Source organism: Cyrtonyx montezumae, unplaced genomic scaffold, assembly GCF_038088225.1.
Source record: "Cyrtonyx montezumae isolate F1298 unplaced genomic scaffold, pur_monq_1.0 scaffold_27, whole genome shotgun sequence".
NCBI classification, from domain to species: domain Eukaryota; kingdom Metazoa; phylum Chordata; class Aves; order Galliformes; family Odontophoridae; genus Cyrtonyx; species Cyrtonyx montezumae.
Genome location: NW_027072014.1, coordinates 592,888 through 607,178, shown reverse-complemented (window position 1 = coordinate 607,178; position 14,291 = coordinate 592,888). Strand labels below are relative to the sequence as shown.

Genomic DNA, 14,291 nt, shown 5'->3' with positions numbered 1-14,291 from the left:
CTAAATATCATATCAATATGTTTGAGGATTTTGTATTGAAAATTACCAAGGTAAGACAAAAATTGCACTCTATTGATTAGGATACTTGTTTTACAGGATCTAAACTCCTGTTTCTACTTCTGAAGCACTTTAGTAATTAGTGGTGGATAGAGATTTAATGTTTAATTATTTATTCTAAATATAGTGAAATGTTGTTTCTGTTTGGTAGAAAGCTTTGTTGTTTTTTTTTTAATTTGTACCTTATTTTTTTTGTTGTTGTTTTTGAAGGTGCTAACACAACACCTGTGGCCTCGGTCTGAACTCTGGTTCTCAGCCTCCCTTTTTTGATTGCTTACAGTTTATAATAATGGCATAATCAATTGTGTTTACTCGTAAATACTGTATGTAATGCAGGCTGTTTTCCATCATTCTCATCCCCAGCCAGGAAAGAGTAAAATATAAACTTTTTTTTTCTCCAAAAAAAGTGGGGGGAAAAATTAGCAGCTTTCACATCAAGAACTTCCAAAGAGCAAGTATGTACCAGATGATAACTATTTGCTAATAAAATGATAAAACCTAAAATACACAGAGGTCTTGCAGAACATTCATTCAGACATCTGTTAGTAAGAGCTCTAAGCAAACGACCATCTGTCAAACCATTCCTTTTGTCAGAGTTCATTTCCTCATTCATGAGTACTGTTGTATCAGTTTCCAAAAATACCTGTCATAATAGATTAAATATTTAATATTACTTAATATAGCTCTCAGCTTATTATAATGTGGCCAAGGGAACCTTATGAAATATGATCTGAGAGGCATCATGTAAGATGATCTGAACCATACAGGAAGAATTAATCTGGTAAGTTAAACACTCAAAAATGTATTAAAGCTCTTCGTTTTTTGTCAACAATCCAAAATTTTACTTAGTTTCAAGTGAGGATTTCTTTGGGTAGAATAAAATAGTGACAATAAGTACCTGAAAGCTGTTGGCAGGTGAGAACAGAAACTGATAACAGAGGTACTTTTGAATTCCCTCAAAACAGACCTTAGTAGGACCTTGAAACTACAGAAATTGGAAGTTCTTCAGATGGCCAGTTTCTGCCAGAAGTTAATTGACTTCAGTGAACTCAAAACCAGTGTCTGCAAACTGTAAATCTCTATCAGTGTCTAAATCTTTAGCTTACAGACAAAAAATATATTATTTATCTATTCAAACAAGAAAACAAAAGGACTAGACACCTGTTTCCTAGTGTAATCATCCAGATACTCCCTTGAGTCCTGTATCTCAGTATCTACTTGATAGTATCTTAAATCTCTTAGTTTCATTCTTCGTACACACAAACACCCACATGCATGCATATTCCGACAACTTTGGATTAAGGTTTCAGAAACACAGAAACAGTCAGTTCAGTGTTAGTGTTCTCATGGCAACAAAAACTTTGTGCTGTTATGAACACTATCCATAGTATGTTGTCAGTTGGTGCATCAGCGTTCATTAATAATTCCTTGTAATGGAGCTGAATAGATGAAGTACCAGTACTTTTAAACACATTGTTTCATGCATGTTTAGCACCATATATTTTGAACTAATGATTTGTCACATTTATCATGGTGATCAAAACAGCAAATGGTGATAGACATTAATGTGCAAATATGTGTGTGTCTGGTTTCTTGCTCCAACGCCATTCTGTGATTCTGTGAATCTTGAGATGCCCTCATACCTACATGGAGGCCAACCAACTATAATCAAGTTATGTGTAGGCATTGTGGTCCCCCAATGGGGATGACACCATATAAACCAGTTAGATAATGCTATGCTGATGTGAGATAGTCAAAAAGGTCATATTTTGGGTCGTAAATGTTCACTTTCAAGATGGCAGTCTAAATCATTGTTGCTTACAGCTGCTCTGCTAGTCCTTACTTTTAGAAAGGCTGTTTAAGTTACTTCACTACAGCTAAAATTTGGGATACAGAAATATTTTTGCATGGCACAGAGAAGTGCGTATAAACTTATCTATGTGCTGAATTCATACAGTAAGTGAAAGAACTTTAGAAAAATCTACTTGGTGGAAATGGAGACAAAGCTTTGACACAGCCTCAGCTTTCAAGAAGTGTGCAGTCCCTGAGAGCTTCTTTGTGGTTTTAGAGGTATTGGAGAAAAGTTACAGTCTTGTATGGTGAGTGTAGGAGTTGCCAGCACCACAACATTAAAGCAGAAAATAGAGTATGAAGTAAACTCGTAGTCCTTGACCTCTGTTGGAAATGATGATGTGTGATTGTCAGCTGACATTGGACATTGACACTGGAACCGTGGACTGAAAAATGAGTTTTACTCTCACATTCCTGTCACCTTATTCTATGAGTGATTAAGATGAAGAGATTTTGTTCAAATCTAAAGTTCTCAATGGTATTTTGCCGATTTTGATGAGGTTTTTTTGTTTTGTTTTGTTTTTTGTTTTAGTCTACTGCAAAGCCAAACAGTGTTTTGCATTTTAATTAAATCTATCATCTATCAGCTTCTCTAGAAGGAAAAATTGTTTTTAGGAAAAATGCAGGGCTAATTAAAATAATAAGAAAGTATCTGTTTTTTCCTAAACATTGGGACACTCAAAGGTAACTACACTTAAATATTAACTTTTGTAGTCTACTGATTGTTAATTTGAAGGAATAATAAAAAATATTAGATTATTTATTGTGATTCAACCAATATTCAGCAAATTTCATAGGATTGAGGAAGAATTAATCATTCAAGCCTATTTTTCATTTTCTGTAATAGCATCTGTGGGCGGAAAATCATACGGGTGACATAGTCTTTTTTGAAGATACAAAGCCATCTGCCACCTGTGTGCTGATTAGTCTACCTCTTCACTCCACTTACGTCCATCTAACGCCTTGGCCTCTCTCCCTACTCAGCCAGTCTCATAGCAACTAACAGATTATTTTCAAAGTTGATAATATGTAGGAAGTATTGCTTTCGTGTACTCCTATTTTCTCATTTGTATTTCTCCCACAGATTGTGCCATGAAGTGAACACATTCTAAATGTTGATCTAGTTGTTATCACAGAAAGTCCTAATTACAACTGGAATTTCAATATTCTTTGGATCTTCTATTAACTGAAAGTGAAAAAGACTTTAGACTAACAAGACAAGCTATTAGCATAGGTTCATAGGTTTATAAGGTTGGAAAGGACCTACAAGATCATCTAGTCCAACCATCCTCCATCCCTTCCCACTAAACTACTAAATCAAATCCCTCAGCACCTCATCTAAACGCTTCTTGAATAGCGCTAAGGATGGTGCCTCAACCACCTCCCTAGGCAGGCCATTCCAGTGCCTGACCACTCTTTCAGAGAAAAAATGTTTCCTCAGGTCTAATCTAAATCTTCCCCAGCGCAACTTGTGGCCATTCCCTCTCATCCTGTCATTATTTATCAGGGAGAAGAGGCCCACCCCCTCCTCACCACAACCTCCCTTCAGGAAGTGGTAGATAATAAGCAGATAATGGGAAGAACATAAAGAAGTTATGGTCAGCATAATAGGCATAATTGGCAGCAAAAAACTAGTGGTTGCCAGGTCCATTGGAAAATGGGGATTCAAGAGGGTAATCCATGATTAGAATTATTTGAAGCAAGAAGAAAAAGGTATAAATATATGTATTTTATGGTGTCTTTTGTATGCATTGTGTGTTAGGAAAACTGAAATTTTGCATCGTGAGTTATTTAGGACCTAAAAGCACTGTTGGCCTCAAGAATGATGAATTGTAGCATGTTTCTCATGGTCTCCTTGAAAAAATATCCAGATCAAATTTAGATCCTCAGCATCTCCCAAAACTGTCACAGTCAAGATTACATAGGAGAGGGGTCTTTCCGTTACATCGCCCATTACAACTTCGGCCTATGAAACCAGTCTTCATTGAATCTCTTCATCCTCCTCTACATTTATAATAATTCTTTAGATTCACTGCATAAAAAAGACAGTCAGGGTAGTGAATTATGATTAGGAAGTGCTCTCTACAAAAGTTGTTATCCATTTGTTATCAATGCTATCTTTTACTTACTGTATTCTGGTGAAGGAACTAAGTAGCTTCAGTTTTCCTGTGTGTTAAAGTTAGCTGGGAATGTGTAAAACTCCTGGTAGAAATCCCTCAGTGCCAGGAAAGTCTGCTCTACTGCGTGTTCTCAGTGATTTCAGTTTTTGCTTCAGCTTCCATCTCTTAATCAATGGGTTTAACTTCGGGCTTAGCCTTAACATTCAGAACTAATGAACATATTTTCTTCATCTGATTTGTCATTTTATAGCATGTTCCCTTCTGAGTCACCTTATCCTTGGTTAAGAAGATATATAGGACCTAGGCAAAGTCCAAATAAGAATTCTTTCCAGTTGTCCTTGTTGGGATGAGAGTAGGTCATATTTATTATCAAAGTTCTTACTAGAGTTTTCATGTATTATTAAAAGAAAAGTGCGTATTTGTTTCTGCAGTCATCTCACATCCCAACTTCTGTGTGCTATTGTTCAGAGCTATTTTACATACAAAAATACAGCCAGATATTTTCTTTGACAGTTGTTGTTATTTAGACATTCTTTGACTGGTACTGTAAGATTTATTCTAGACTTTTGGGGAAAGTTCTTTTTGGATATAAAAGGATATCAAACATGTGAAGATGAGTCAGAGTTAATAACAGCAATAAATGACTTCAGTGCTTCTTAGCTAATCTTAAATTGCAGGTATATATATATACATAATACCCAGTTAATAAGGAATTTGTAAATGAGAAGAAATTTTACAAGGCTTCAAGACCTCTAAGCAATGTGAGATTGATTATGGACCTCTATTTGAGATGACAACATACCAGTATTTGAATAATTCATATCATCCAGTTAATGTGATTTGTAATAACTTTGGGAATAAAATAATGGCTAAATAATAAGAAGAAACAGACCAAGCACGTTTTTAGTCTCTGATTATGTAAACACTTTGAGGCACAAAGTGAATGTTTTCAGAAAAGGACAAAGTGGGAATTTTATAGTGATAATCGTAACATACATTTCTCCATATTAACATTACAGTTTGGCCCCAATAGTCCCCGTGTTTGGTTTTGTTTATGTATTTGTTTATTTTTTCCATATAAGTAAGTGGGTTTTGACATACATTCTGATCCTTTTGCAGACTTGAAAATTAAATTAGCAGGCCAGTTTACACCTCCACTTCAGCTTGCCTAGTTGGAAACATACACAGTTTTATTTAATGTATTTAATTGGAGAACACAAAGAAGTTCGGTTGCTTTTAGGTGGTTGTCTGGGACTAATCTGAAAGTACAAGACCTGAGGGAGTTCTGTTGTTTCTATATGAGATGAGAATTGTGCAAAGCACCTTGAAATGACAGTACGAGGATGAGTTGGCAGAGGATTTAGTAGAAAAGTTGTGAGGACTCATTGCTAAATCTGAATCCAAGTCAGTGAAATGAAAAGGGTTTGTGCTCAGAAATAAGTGGGTATTTCATCAGTTTGCCTGCAGGGCACAATCCCACAGTCACAGTAGGGACTACTGTTTCCAAAGTGGTGTATAGCAAATGACTGTGTTTGTTCTCCCAGGCTGCCATGAATTTAAGATCGAACATGTTGACTTTTCTCTGTGTAACAAACTCTTATCCAGAACAGCAACAGCTGCAGTGCCACCATGGATAAATCACTGCCTTACCTAGTCTGGTTGCTGACTAGGACATGTATCGCTGCTGATACCCTGACTGCATCATTGCCCTCAGCTACACCTGGAGAAGCTCTGTTAACTGGCCTGGTTAGGGGAGTTAACAGAAAGCTGTAGACAAGCAAGGAAGACAGACACCTTACAATAAGATGTGTTGATACACTGCAGCAGGGGAAATAATAGGAACTCACCTGCTTTGGCCTTCCTGGACCTCATCCCATTCCAAGTCCTCCTCTGCAGCCCCCTGCTCCTGATATGCTGTCCAAATGAAACAGTAATATTCATTGTGTTCAGCCTGCACTGATGCTTAAAGATGGAAGGAGAATCATGGGAGGGAGCTTTCATGCTCATTATACTTCCCAGTCTTGCAGGAATCATGACAGGTTACTCTTTCCCTGTGTATATTACAAGCATTTCCATTGGCAAATTTCCCTATTTCTCATCAGAAAACGTTTCTCTGGGAGCTTTCTATCTGGCTTTAACAGAGTTATGACTTAAAAAAAAAATTAAATTTCAATCCTTCAAAGCTGATGAAATTATCAGGGGAGAGTTGCTATAATAAATCTTTGCATACCCATATAACCTTGATCAGTCCTATTTTTATATGAGCAATAGTGAAGTTTAGTGAAATAATATATACTTTATGCCAGAGAAGATGGAGAATTATTTATAGCACTGCTATTGTACTTCATAACTGAACTAGATAAACATAGTTCTCCATAAACTGCATTTCTGATACGAACAAAGCCTCATAAAAAACTATGTTTTAAGTTTCAAAGAGGCAGTGTTTTGTGACAGCTTTAAACTAAGGATTTATTGAAAACTTGCTCTTCGGGTGTACTTCTTCCCAACTTGTTTTTGCTAAATGGTAGTGGTGCTATTGTTAATAGTGCAGTAATAAATGAGAAGATGATGGGTTTGTCTGTGGCCAGTAGCACTGCATATGGTGTCTGCCTAAAGTAACTCCATCTTTTTATTCTTCGCCACTCTCTGTGAAATAATGTATATTAGTTAGATGCAACTGATTTTTTTTTTTTTTTTTTTTTTGGTCAAGAGCATAGTTTCTGCATACTTGAATATTCTATCTTGTGTTCACAAACTGTAGAGGTATATGAACTTCCACTGGTGGAATACCTAATTTCTCCTGTTCAATTGCACTGACATATATGTGACAACTTTTGCTTTTTTTTTCTGCAATTCTGAGATTTTGGGGGCATGCTGGGAAGTTGTTTTTGGACTTGGTTTTGTGGAGCAATTTGGACAGTTGGTTGAATAGCTCCCTCTTTTATGGAAAACCAATTTTATGGTCCTCCATTTGCTTACACATAGAAGTGAAGCTGCAGAAGTACCATCCAGATTTGCAGGGTTGCTTCTATATTCTGTCTATATTCTCTAAGAACCATAAAGTCGCCTTGTCCATGTTGAGACTCTCTCCTGAGAAAAATAGTCTTTTTTGATTATTTTTTCCTTTCTGACAAGGATTCAAGTTAAATTCCAGTTAAATTTTGACTGCCTACATCTTCAACTGTGTAGATAATTGAATGATTTAGCATCCCAGAACTGATTTGTATGAGTCATTGCCATCAAAGATATTATTACACCAGTGAAAATTACTGCTACAGAATTAGCACCAAGAGCACAAGACATGGCAAGATGCTCCTTCCTCTCCTGTTGAAAAGTGCCATGGCACTGTAAAATGCTGCAGTGTGAAAAGTGGTCTTATCATGGTGTTGGGAAGATCATGGTAATTGAAAAGAACAAATTTAAATGAAATTTAAGTGTACTTATTCCTCAGCTCTTGAGCATGTACCACACTCAAGAGAGCACTGCCTGAGTGATTTTTTTATATTTTTTTGCTTGGTTTTGTCTATGTGATGCAGTATAGGAGTATATGTCAACTGTCTTTCCGTATCACCATTATGAATTTGTGCCAGCTGGAAGAGGTTTCACAAAGAGTGATGAAAGCCCCACTGCTGGAGACATTCAAGGACAGCCAGATGTGGTTCTGAGCAACCTAATCTAGTTGTAGGTGTCCATGCTTATTGCAGGGAAGTTGGACTAGATGGCCTTTTAAGGGTCTCCTCCAATCTATATGATTCCATGATTCTATGATTCTGTGATTATGCAGACATCGCCTCTTTAATATAGAATCAGATTTGAATAGACTTAGATGAGATTACAGCCTTTCCTCTACACGCAGCTTTACCTACTTGATTTAGTGTTCATCATTTACTCCAGCCACAGGAAACTTTTGCACTGAAATATAAAGGCAGTTTCAGTCAGATTCATTAATTGTGGGTATTAAGTGGGTATCAAGTTCAGATGGTGTGTGCCACAAGGAAGTGCAGCAGTGGGTGCTCCTTACTGGGATCCATGTATAAGCATCACTGCCAAAATCCTCACAGAGGCTGGCATGTAGGTTGCTGTTCCCTGGAGCTGATTGCAGCACCATGAATGGGACTGCTTTATTCACAGAGTAACATTAGAAGGAAGCCAGGCTTGAAGAACATATCAGATTTTTTAAGCAACACTTTCCTCAAATTTCTATGCAAACATATTCTACTTTCAAAAGTCTTTGCAATCCATAAACTCTTAAATTTCTGGGGCTAACCCTGCAAAGTACTGTGTAACTTCTATCATCCTTGATTTGCTTGGTTGATAAGGGGTCCTTTATGCCTGAATAAGTTACTGCCTTTTTATAAAACGGTGTATTAAACTCTTGTTCTTACCCTGTTGATTTTCACTCCTTTGTTTGAAAACAGTTGCCATATAATTAGAATATATTATTTCCAATCCTGAATCTGTATTTCTCTTATATACACAAAGTAGAGCATCTGAGTTGTTTTTCTTCAAAATTGCCACAGGAAAAAAATGCATTGAAAATGCTTTTAGTGCTAAAAGAGCCAGTTTGTATTTCACACTGGGAACTGTGCTTCCTGCTGAAGTACATTAAGTATGAAAGATTTTCAGCACCAGCTTCATTATAGCCATTGAACAGTTATAATAGTTTGTGTTTTACTAAGCTCTGGCTTGAGAAGTTTAAAACACATAAAGGAACTCAGACACAAAGGGCCAATTAGTTGCTGGCATATCCATATACTGAGAGGAGCTACCACAGTCATGAGGTTAGCCTCACGAGGGTTTTGTATGTAAGAAAGCTGCAAGGATTTAATAGCATTTTTCCTCCCCCTTCACCAGGATTTTTCTGCAAACACTGACAAAACCTGTAGACCTGATTGCAAACCACCATGTCCTGTTTTCATTTCCTAAGTTATTCCAAGTTCAGTATTGTATCTCCATTTATGATTCAGAACTCGACTTGAGAAAGCCTCCAAAGGGAAAGATTCTGTGTTAAAATACAGAAGTAAGATTGTATAACTTTTATGTACAGATGCATATGAAAGGGCATAAAGGGGGCTGCTATATAGCAGAACAAAGGCAGGGTTTTTTCTTCCTTAAAGAGTAGAGGTGAAACATTATGCACATTAAGGGCATATTAAAAATTAATTGTTTTCATTTGATTTTGATTATCGTTTCATCAAATATTCCCTTCATTCATTACTGCTTTTTTTTTTCAAGTTTGAATTTATACTGTAGTATTTAGCCCTTCAGCAGATTATTTTCAGCTGTCATTGGTAGAAGACTTTTCATCACTGATCCTTGAGGTGCAGTGTTTGATCTGTTCTGCATTAAAGATGGAGGCTGAAGCATGGGAAGGAGACAGTGTAAAAATAATCCTCGTGGTGGCTAAAGCTATGGTTTCTCTAGAAACAAGCAAACATAAAAAGTATTTGCTACATAAGTCCTCATCCAAAAAAGCTTCCTTATATTAATAACAAGAAAAAAAAAAGGAGGGGGGAAGGGGGGATTGGGAGTGGGGGAGTAAATCTGAAGCATTTGGTATATGCATAAAGATCAAAGAAAACAAACAAAACTTATTTGGTATTGTGTTATCTTCCTCAAGATCTTCCTTTTCCTAAGCAGTTAAATCTGAAGATACCACTGGACAGCACATATAAAAGGCAAATAGTCAATGGCTGTTTTATGTTTGACTGTACTTTTAAATTTGTTTTTGGAGATGATTTTCATTTTATTATAGATTTTGTAAATATATGCCTTTTTTTATCTTGTCTATTAATGAACAATCTTAATTTCTATAGAGAGTGAAACCTGTGTAACAAAATTCCAGAAAACTTTATGTCTGACTGTTCGCTGCTCTGTGTTAATTAAATTTTGAAAAGGCAGTAATCTCAGGAACCACCTGCCATCTTACAAATATATATGTGCTAGTGTTCTTTATTTCCTCTGAGAAACAAGTAATGTAGAAGATTTTCAAAGACAAACAGACCCAAATCTCTTCTGATTAATGCCTGACTAAATCCCTTCATTCTCTCTATTGTATTTGCAAATGTTCCTGAATTTTCCTGGTATCTATTAGAAAGAACTTGTAAAAAAAAATCTAATTTTTATAGGCACCTTCTCCTCTCTCCTACAGATGCATGAGTGGTTATTCATTAATTATTGTGAGAAATGTGTTAAAGCAACACTGAAATTTATTTCTTCTTTAAAAACAAATTATATTAGAAGCCTAACTCAGTCAAGTGGCAGAGAAGTAGCCTGATCTTTCCTCAAACACAGCAGTAAAATAGTCTTTTCTCACTTTCCCATATAACATGTAATAAGATATATTGTAAGTGGGTTTTTTTTTTCATTTTATTTGTCTGTGCATGTATATGAAATGAATGAAAGATAGAAGTAATTAACACAAGTGTAAAGACATCACTTTAGATGTTACGGATACATTTTTTCCTTTCTGATACTAAAAAAAAAAATAAAAATAAATTAAATTTAAAAAAAGGAATCAGAGAAATCTAGGATCAGAGTTGTATCCCATAGGAGGATAGAAGTGATTCTGTACTGCTCTACTGTTTCAGATAAACCTGCAGAAGAAGATGCGAGTCACTGGAGTTATAACCCAAGGTGCCAAGAGGATTGGAAGTCCAGAATATGTAAAATCTTACAAAATTGCTTACAGCAATGATGGGAAGTCATGGACAATGTACAAAGTAAAAGGCACAAATGAGGATATGGTAAGATTATAAGTCTGTATATGAATATGTCTCATGGTCACTCTGCCTTCAGTAATTTGAGGTATCTCTGGTAAATAAGCCTAATTAATAGACAGCTTGATATGGCTTGATGTGTTCTTATTTTGCTCTGGGAAAAAAAAAGTCAATAAATTTGTACTTCATGTCCACTAAGAATTTCTTATACTTGAATTGATGGTTGTGTAAATGCTGTGTCCCAAGGCCAGAAAAATCCTGTTTATTACACTTATCTGATTTTCATTTTAATTAGTATACCAGTAATTACTCATTACTTTGTTTTCAATGTAGTTTTATTACATTGGCAGATTAGTGTTAACCTTTACAAGCATAGGATTCATTCATCAGTGCTAATCTCCATGCTACACAAGCAGTATCATACTCTGAGAAGTGTATGTCTACAGTTTTTAAGGAGGGCTGTACATACAAAACAGTAGAAAACCCTTTGCTGTTTGGGTTAAAATAGAGTGCAAGCACTAAGCAGATTTTGACATGGTTTTCCTTTTGCATGCAAGGAATTAAACTGCTGTGTAAAAAAGTGTGCAATGGGGGAAGAGAACAAAATACAAAGTATGTCTATGCTGTTAAAGTGAGGAGTAAATGGAGGAATGTGTATGAGTTTAATTCAGTTTCCACTGAGATCAGTGACAGGGTTATAGTGCACTTCAGTGGGATCTGGATCAGGTTCTTTGAGTAGAGGAGAATAATAAATGTCAATCAGTGCAGATACTTGAAGGTTAAATTGAATAAGGTCTATTTAATGCGCTAATTAGACAAGAAGATGCAGTTTATTGCATTAGTAGATCAGTTTCCCAAGAGCGACAAGATAGAGGCCCTGATTCAGCACAGGTAGCAAACACACACTGGTGCAAGCCAATGAAAATGTGTTTTGCTTAAAAATTTTACAAGTTGAGCAGTGAAGGAAATAGGGCATTCTCTGTGAAAAACTCTCAGAGAAACGTGGAAAAAAGGTCAGAAGAGTGGGTATTTTTCTGGTACGGAAATGAACTGCACCTTCAGTATCAATCTTGGCACATTTTTATAAAGATTTTGTTCTGTTGTAGGTGTTCCGTGGAAATGTGGACAACAATACCCCATATGCTAACTCCTTCACACCTCCAATAAAATCACAGTACATACGCCTGTATCCTCAGGTTTGCCGACGACACTGCACATTGAGAATGGAACTCCTGGGCTGTGAGTTATCAGGTGGGTATGTGAAGGGAACAAGAATCATAGAGTCACATAATGATTTGAGTTGGAAGGGACTTTAAAGCCTACCTATTTCCAACTGTTTGCTGTGGGCAGGTTGCCCCCTCAAGCTGAGGCTGTCCTGGGCCCCATCCTACCTGGCCCTGAGCACCTGCAGGGATAGCGCGCCCACAGCTTCTCTGGGCAGCCAGGGCCTCACTGCCCTTCTGAACAAAGAATTTCTTGTTTAATTTCAATCTAAGTCTGTGCTCTTTCAGTTTAAAACTATTTTCCCTTGTCTTATCACTACACTCCCTGATAGAGTCTCTTCCTGTCTTTCCTGTAGGCCTCTGTAGGTACCGATAGGGCTCAATGTTGTCTCCCTGGACTTTAAGCAAGCACTGCATTTTCATTCTCGTGGGCTAAACTACCTTATATAATACAATTGGCAGAGTTTATCCAGGCAACAATTAATCTGTTCCTATGTAAATCAAGTCCCAGCAATACTGATTTAAATGATATAAGTGCCAATATTCTACTGCAGCAGGACAGTAATAGTAGTAGGGCGACTCAGTAACACTTTGTGTATCTTTCTGGCACCAAAGCTGTCCTGAGTCATTTCTCATGAGAGTCAGGTACATGACATCTTCAGAGGTATCAGCATGCTTCAGCTGTAGCCAAACACCACTCAGACTGGAGACAGACATATTTTGCTGGACTGCTTTGGATAAGATTTCAGTTTAAATTTATTTTGTGGGTTTCCAGCAGAAGCAGGGTTTGTTTCTTATAGCAAAAAGTAAAAGAGTAAGTGGAGCCAATATAAACCTTTAGGTTTGTAGTAGCAGAAGTTACATCTCAAAAATGTAAAGCTTGACCTCTAGCTACTCTCTTCAAGAACCATACTGCCTCACACATTCAGTAAAGCATGTAAATTTTTTATCTTTTTCGAGAGATCAACCTTTTACCAGTGGGAAGGCTCCACTGAATTCATTTTAGAATTAGTTTTATGTGGCTGCGTGCTTACTGTACAAACAATAGCCATCCAATTCACGAATGATATATCAAAACTGCTGGAGTTAAATAATTCTCAGTCCTCTAGCGGCATCAAAACCAGATTCAGAAATGAAAAGTTAATGCATTAATCTCAGTGTAGTCCTTTTCCAATATAGATAGGTTTGAGAGTAAATAGAAAATTCTGTCTAGCTGCTTTAGTCTATTAGATTTTTATTTTTATTTTTTTTTTATGTCTTCCATTTCTGGAACCGCAATTTAGAGCAAGTCCTTGCCAGAGTGACCAGGAATTGTTTTGCTCAAAGAACTGTGAAAGCTACTGAAGTGATTTCATTTCAGTGGTCTCCCAACACTTTCAAGGTCATCATTTCTTAGAACCAGGGGCAGCCAAGGCTCAGCTGAACAGTTTCGATCTCACTGAAAGAAGATTGTATGTAAAGAGAGACTAATTCACTCTAATTGGTCTGTCTTAAGCAGAAAAACATGCTTCCCTGAAAAGTACTGGTGCCAGGAAAGGAATCACTAACAAAGCAACTGAGACTGTTGCAACACCAGATCATCCTGAAAGCTAGTTCTTTTTTAGACCAAACCTCATTACAATCATTGGAGTCATTAAGGTCTGAGAAGACCTCTGAAATCATCAAGTCCGACCACAGTGCTCTTTATAATCTACTATAGATTCCTATACTCAGAAGGATCCGTGGTCACAGCTTGTTGAAAACTGATCAGTGGTTCTGTAGTGGATCAATAAATGAGATGTCAATTTTCCTGGCCTCATGTTCCTGCTTTCTCCATGCTTGGCACATCTTTGTGTTATAAACTCCCTTTCCACCATAGGATATTCATTTCTGAGAAGACACAGGTTACAATTAGTGTTTATTGTAATGTCTTAATTCATTGAGCTGTTATTATCAGTAGGATCAAACTGTAGCTATTCAACAGCAGATGACTTCACACAGTCACTCATTCAATTTACTCATACATTCAAGCATTTGCATTTGGCAGACAGTTGCCTTCTTACATGAGGTTCATGTCATATACTACTGATGCTGGTGTGGACAAATTTAGCAAATCCTTGGTTTTCTGAGCTGACAGACCTTGCCGAGGAGTGTTGGTGCCCAGAATTTAACAGTCCTTGAGAAACTTGCACATAAGTGTGTATGTGGTTGTCCTCTTTTTGGCTGATTCTTTCCTGGAACTATTTTTCCATGTTAACAGTATCTGTACGTATCATTCACACAAACTCTCATATAAAAGCTTTTTATAACATTTTTGTTTAATACTAGATGTCGTCCCCTTA

At 36.8% G+C, this 14,291-nt stretch overlaps 1 protein-coding gene across 1 annotated transcript in view; it reads left to right on the top strand.

Moving 5' to 3' along the window:
• EDIL3 (EGF like repeats and discoidin domains 3) overlaps positions 1–14,291 on the top strand; it is a 261,366-nt gene that overhangs the window by 190,159 nt on the left and 56,916 nt on the right. The window contains exons 7-8 of the mRNA XM_065740528.1: positions 10,619–10,774; positions 11,854–11,998. Coding sequence (XP_065596600.1) covers positions 10,619–10,774; positions 11,854–11,998 — 301 coding nt within the window. The remainder of the gene's footprint in view (positions 1–10,618; positions 10,775–11,853; positions 11,999–14,291) is intronic.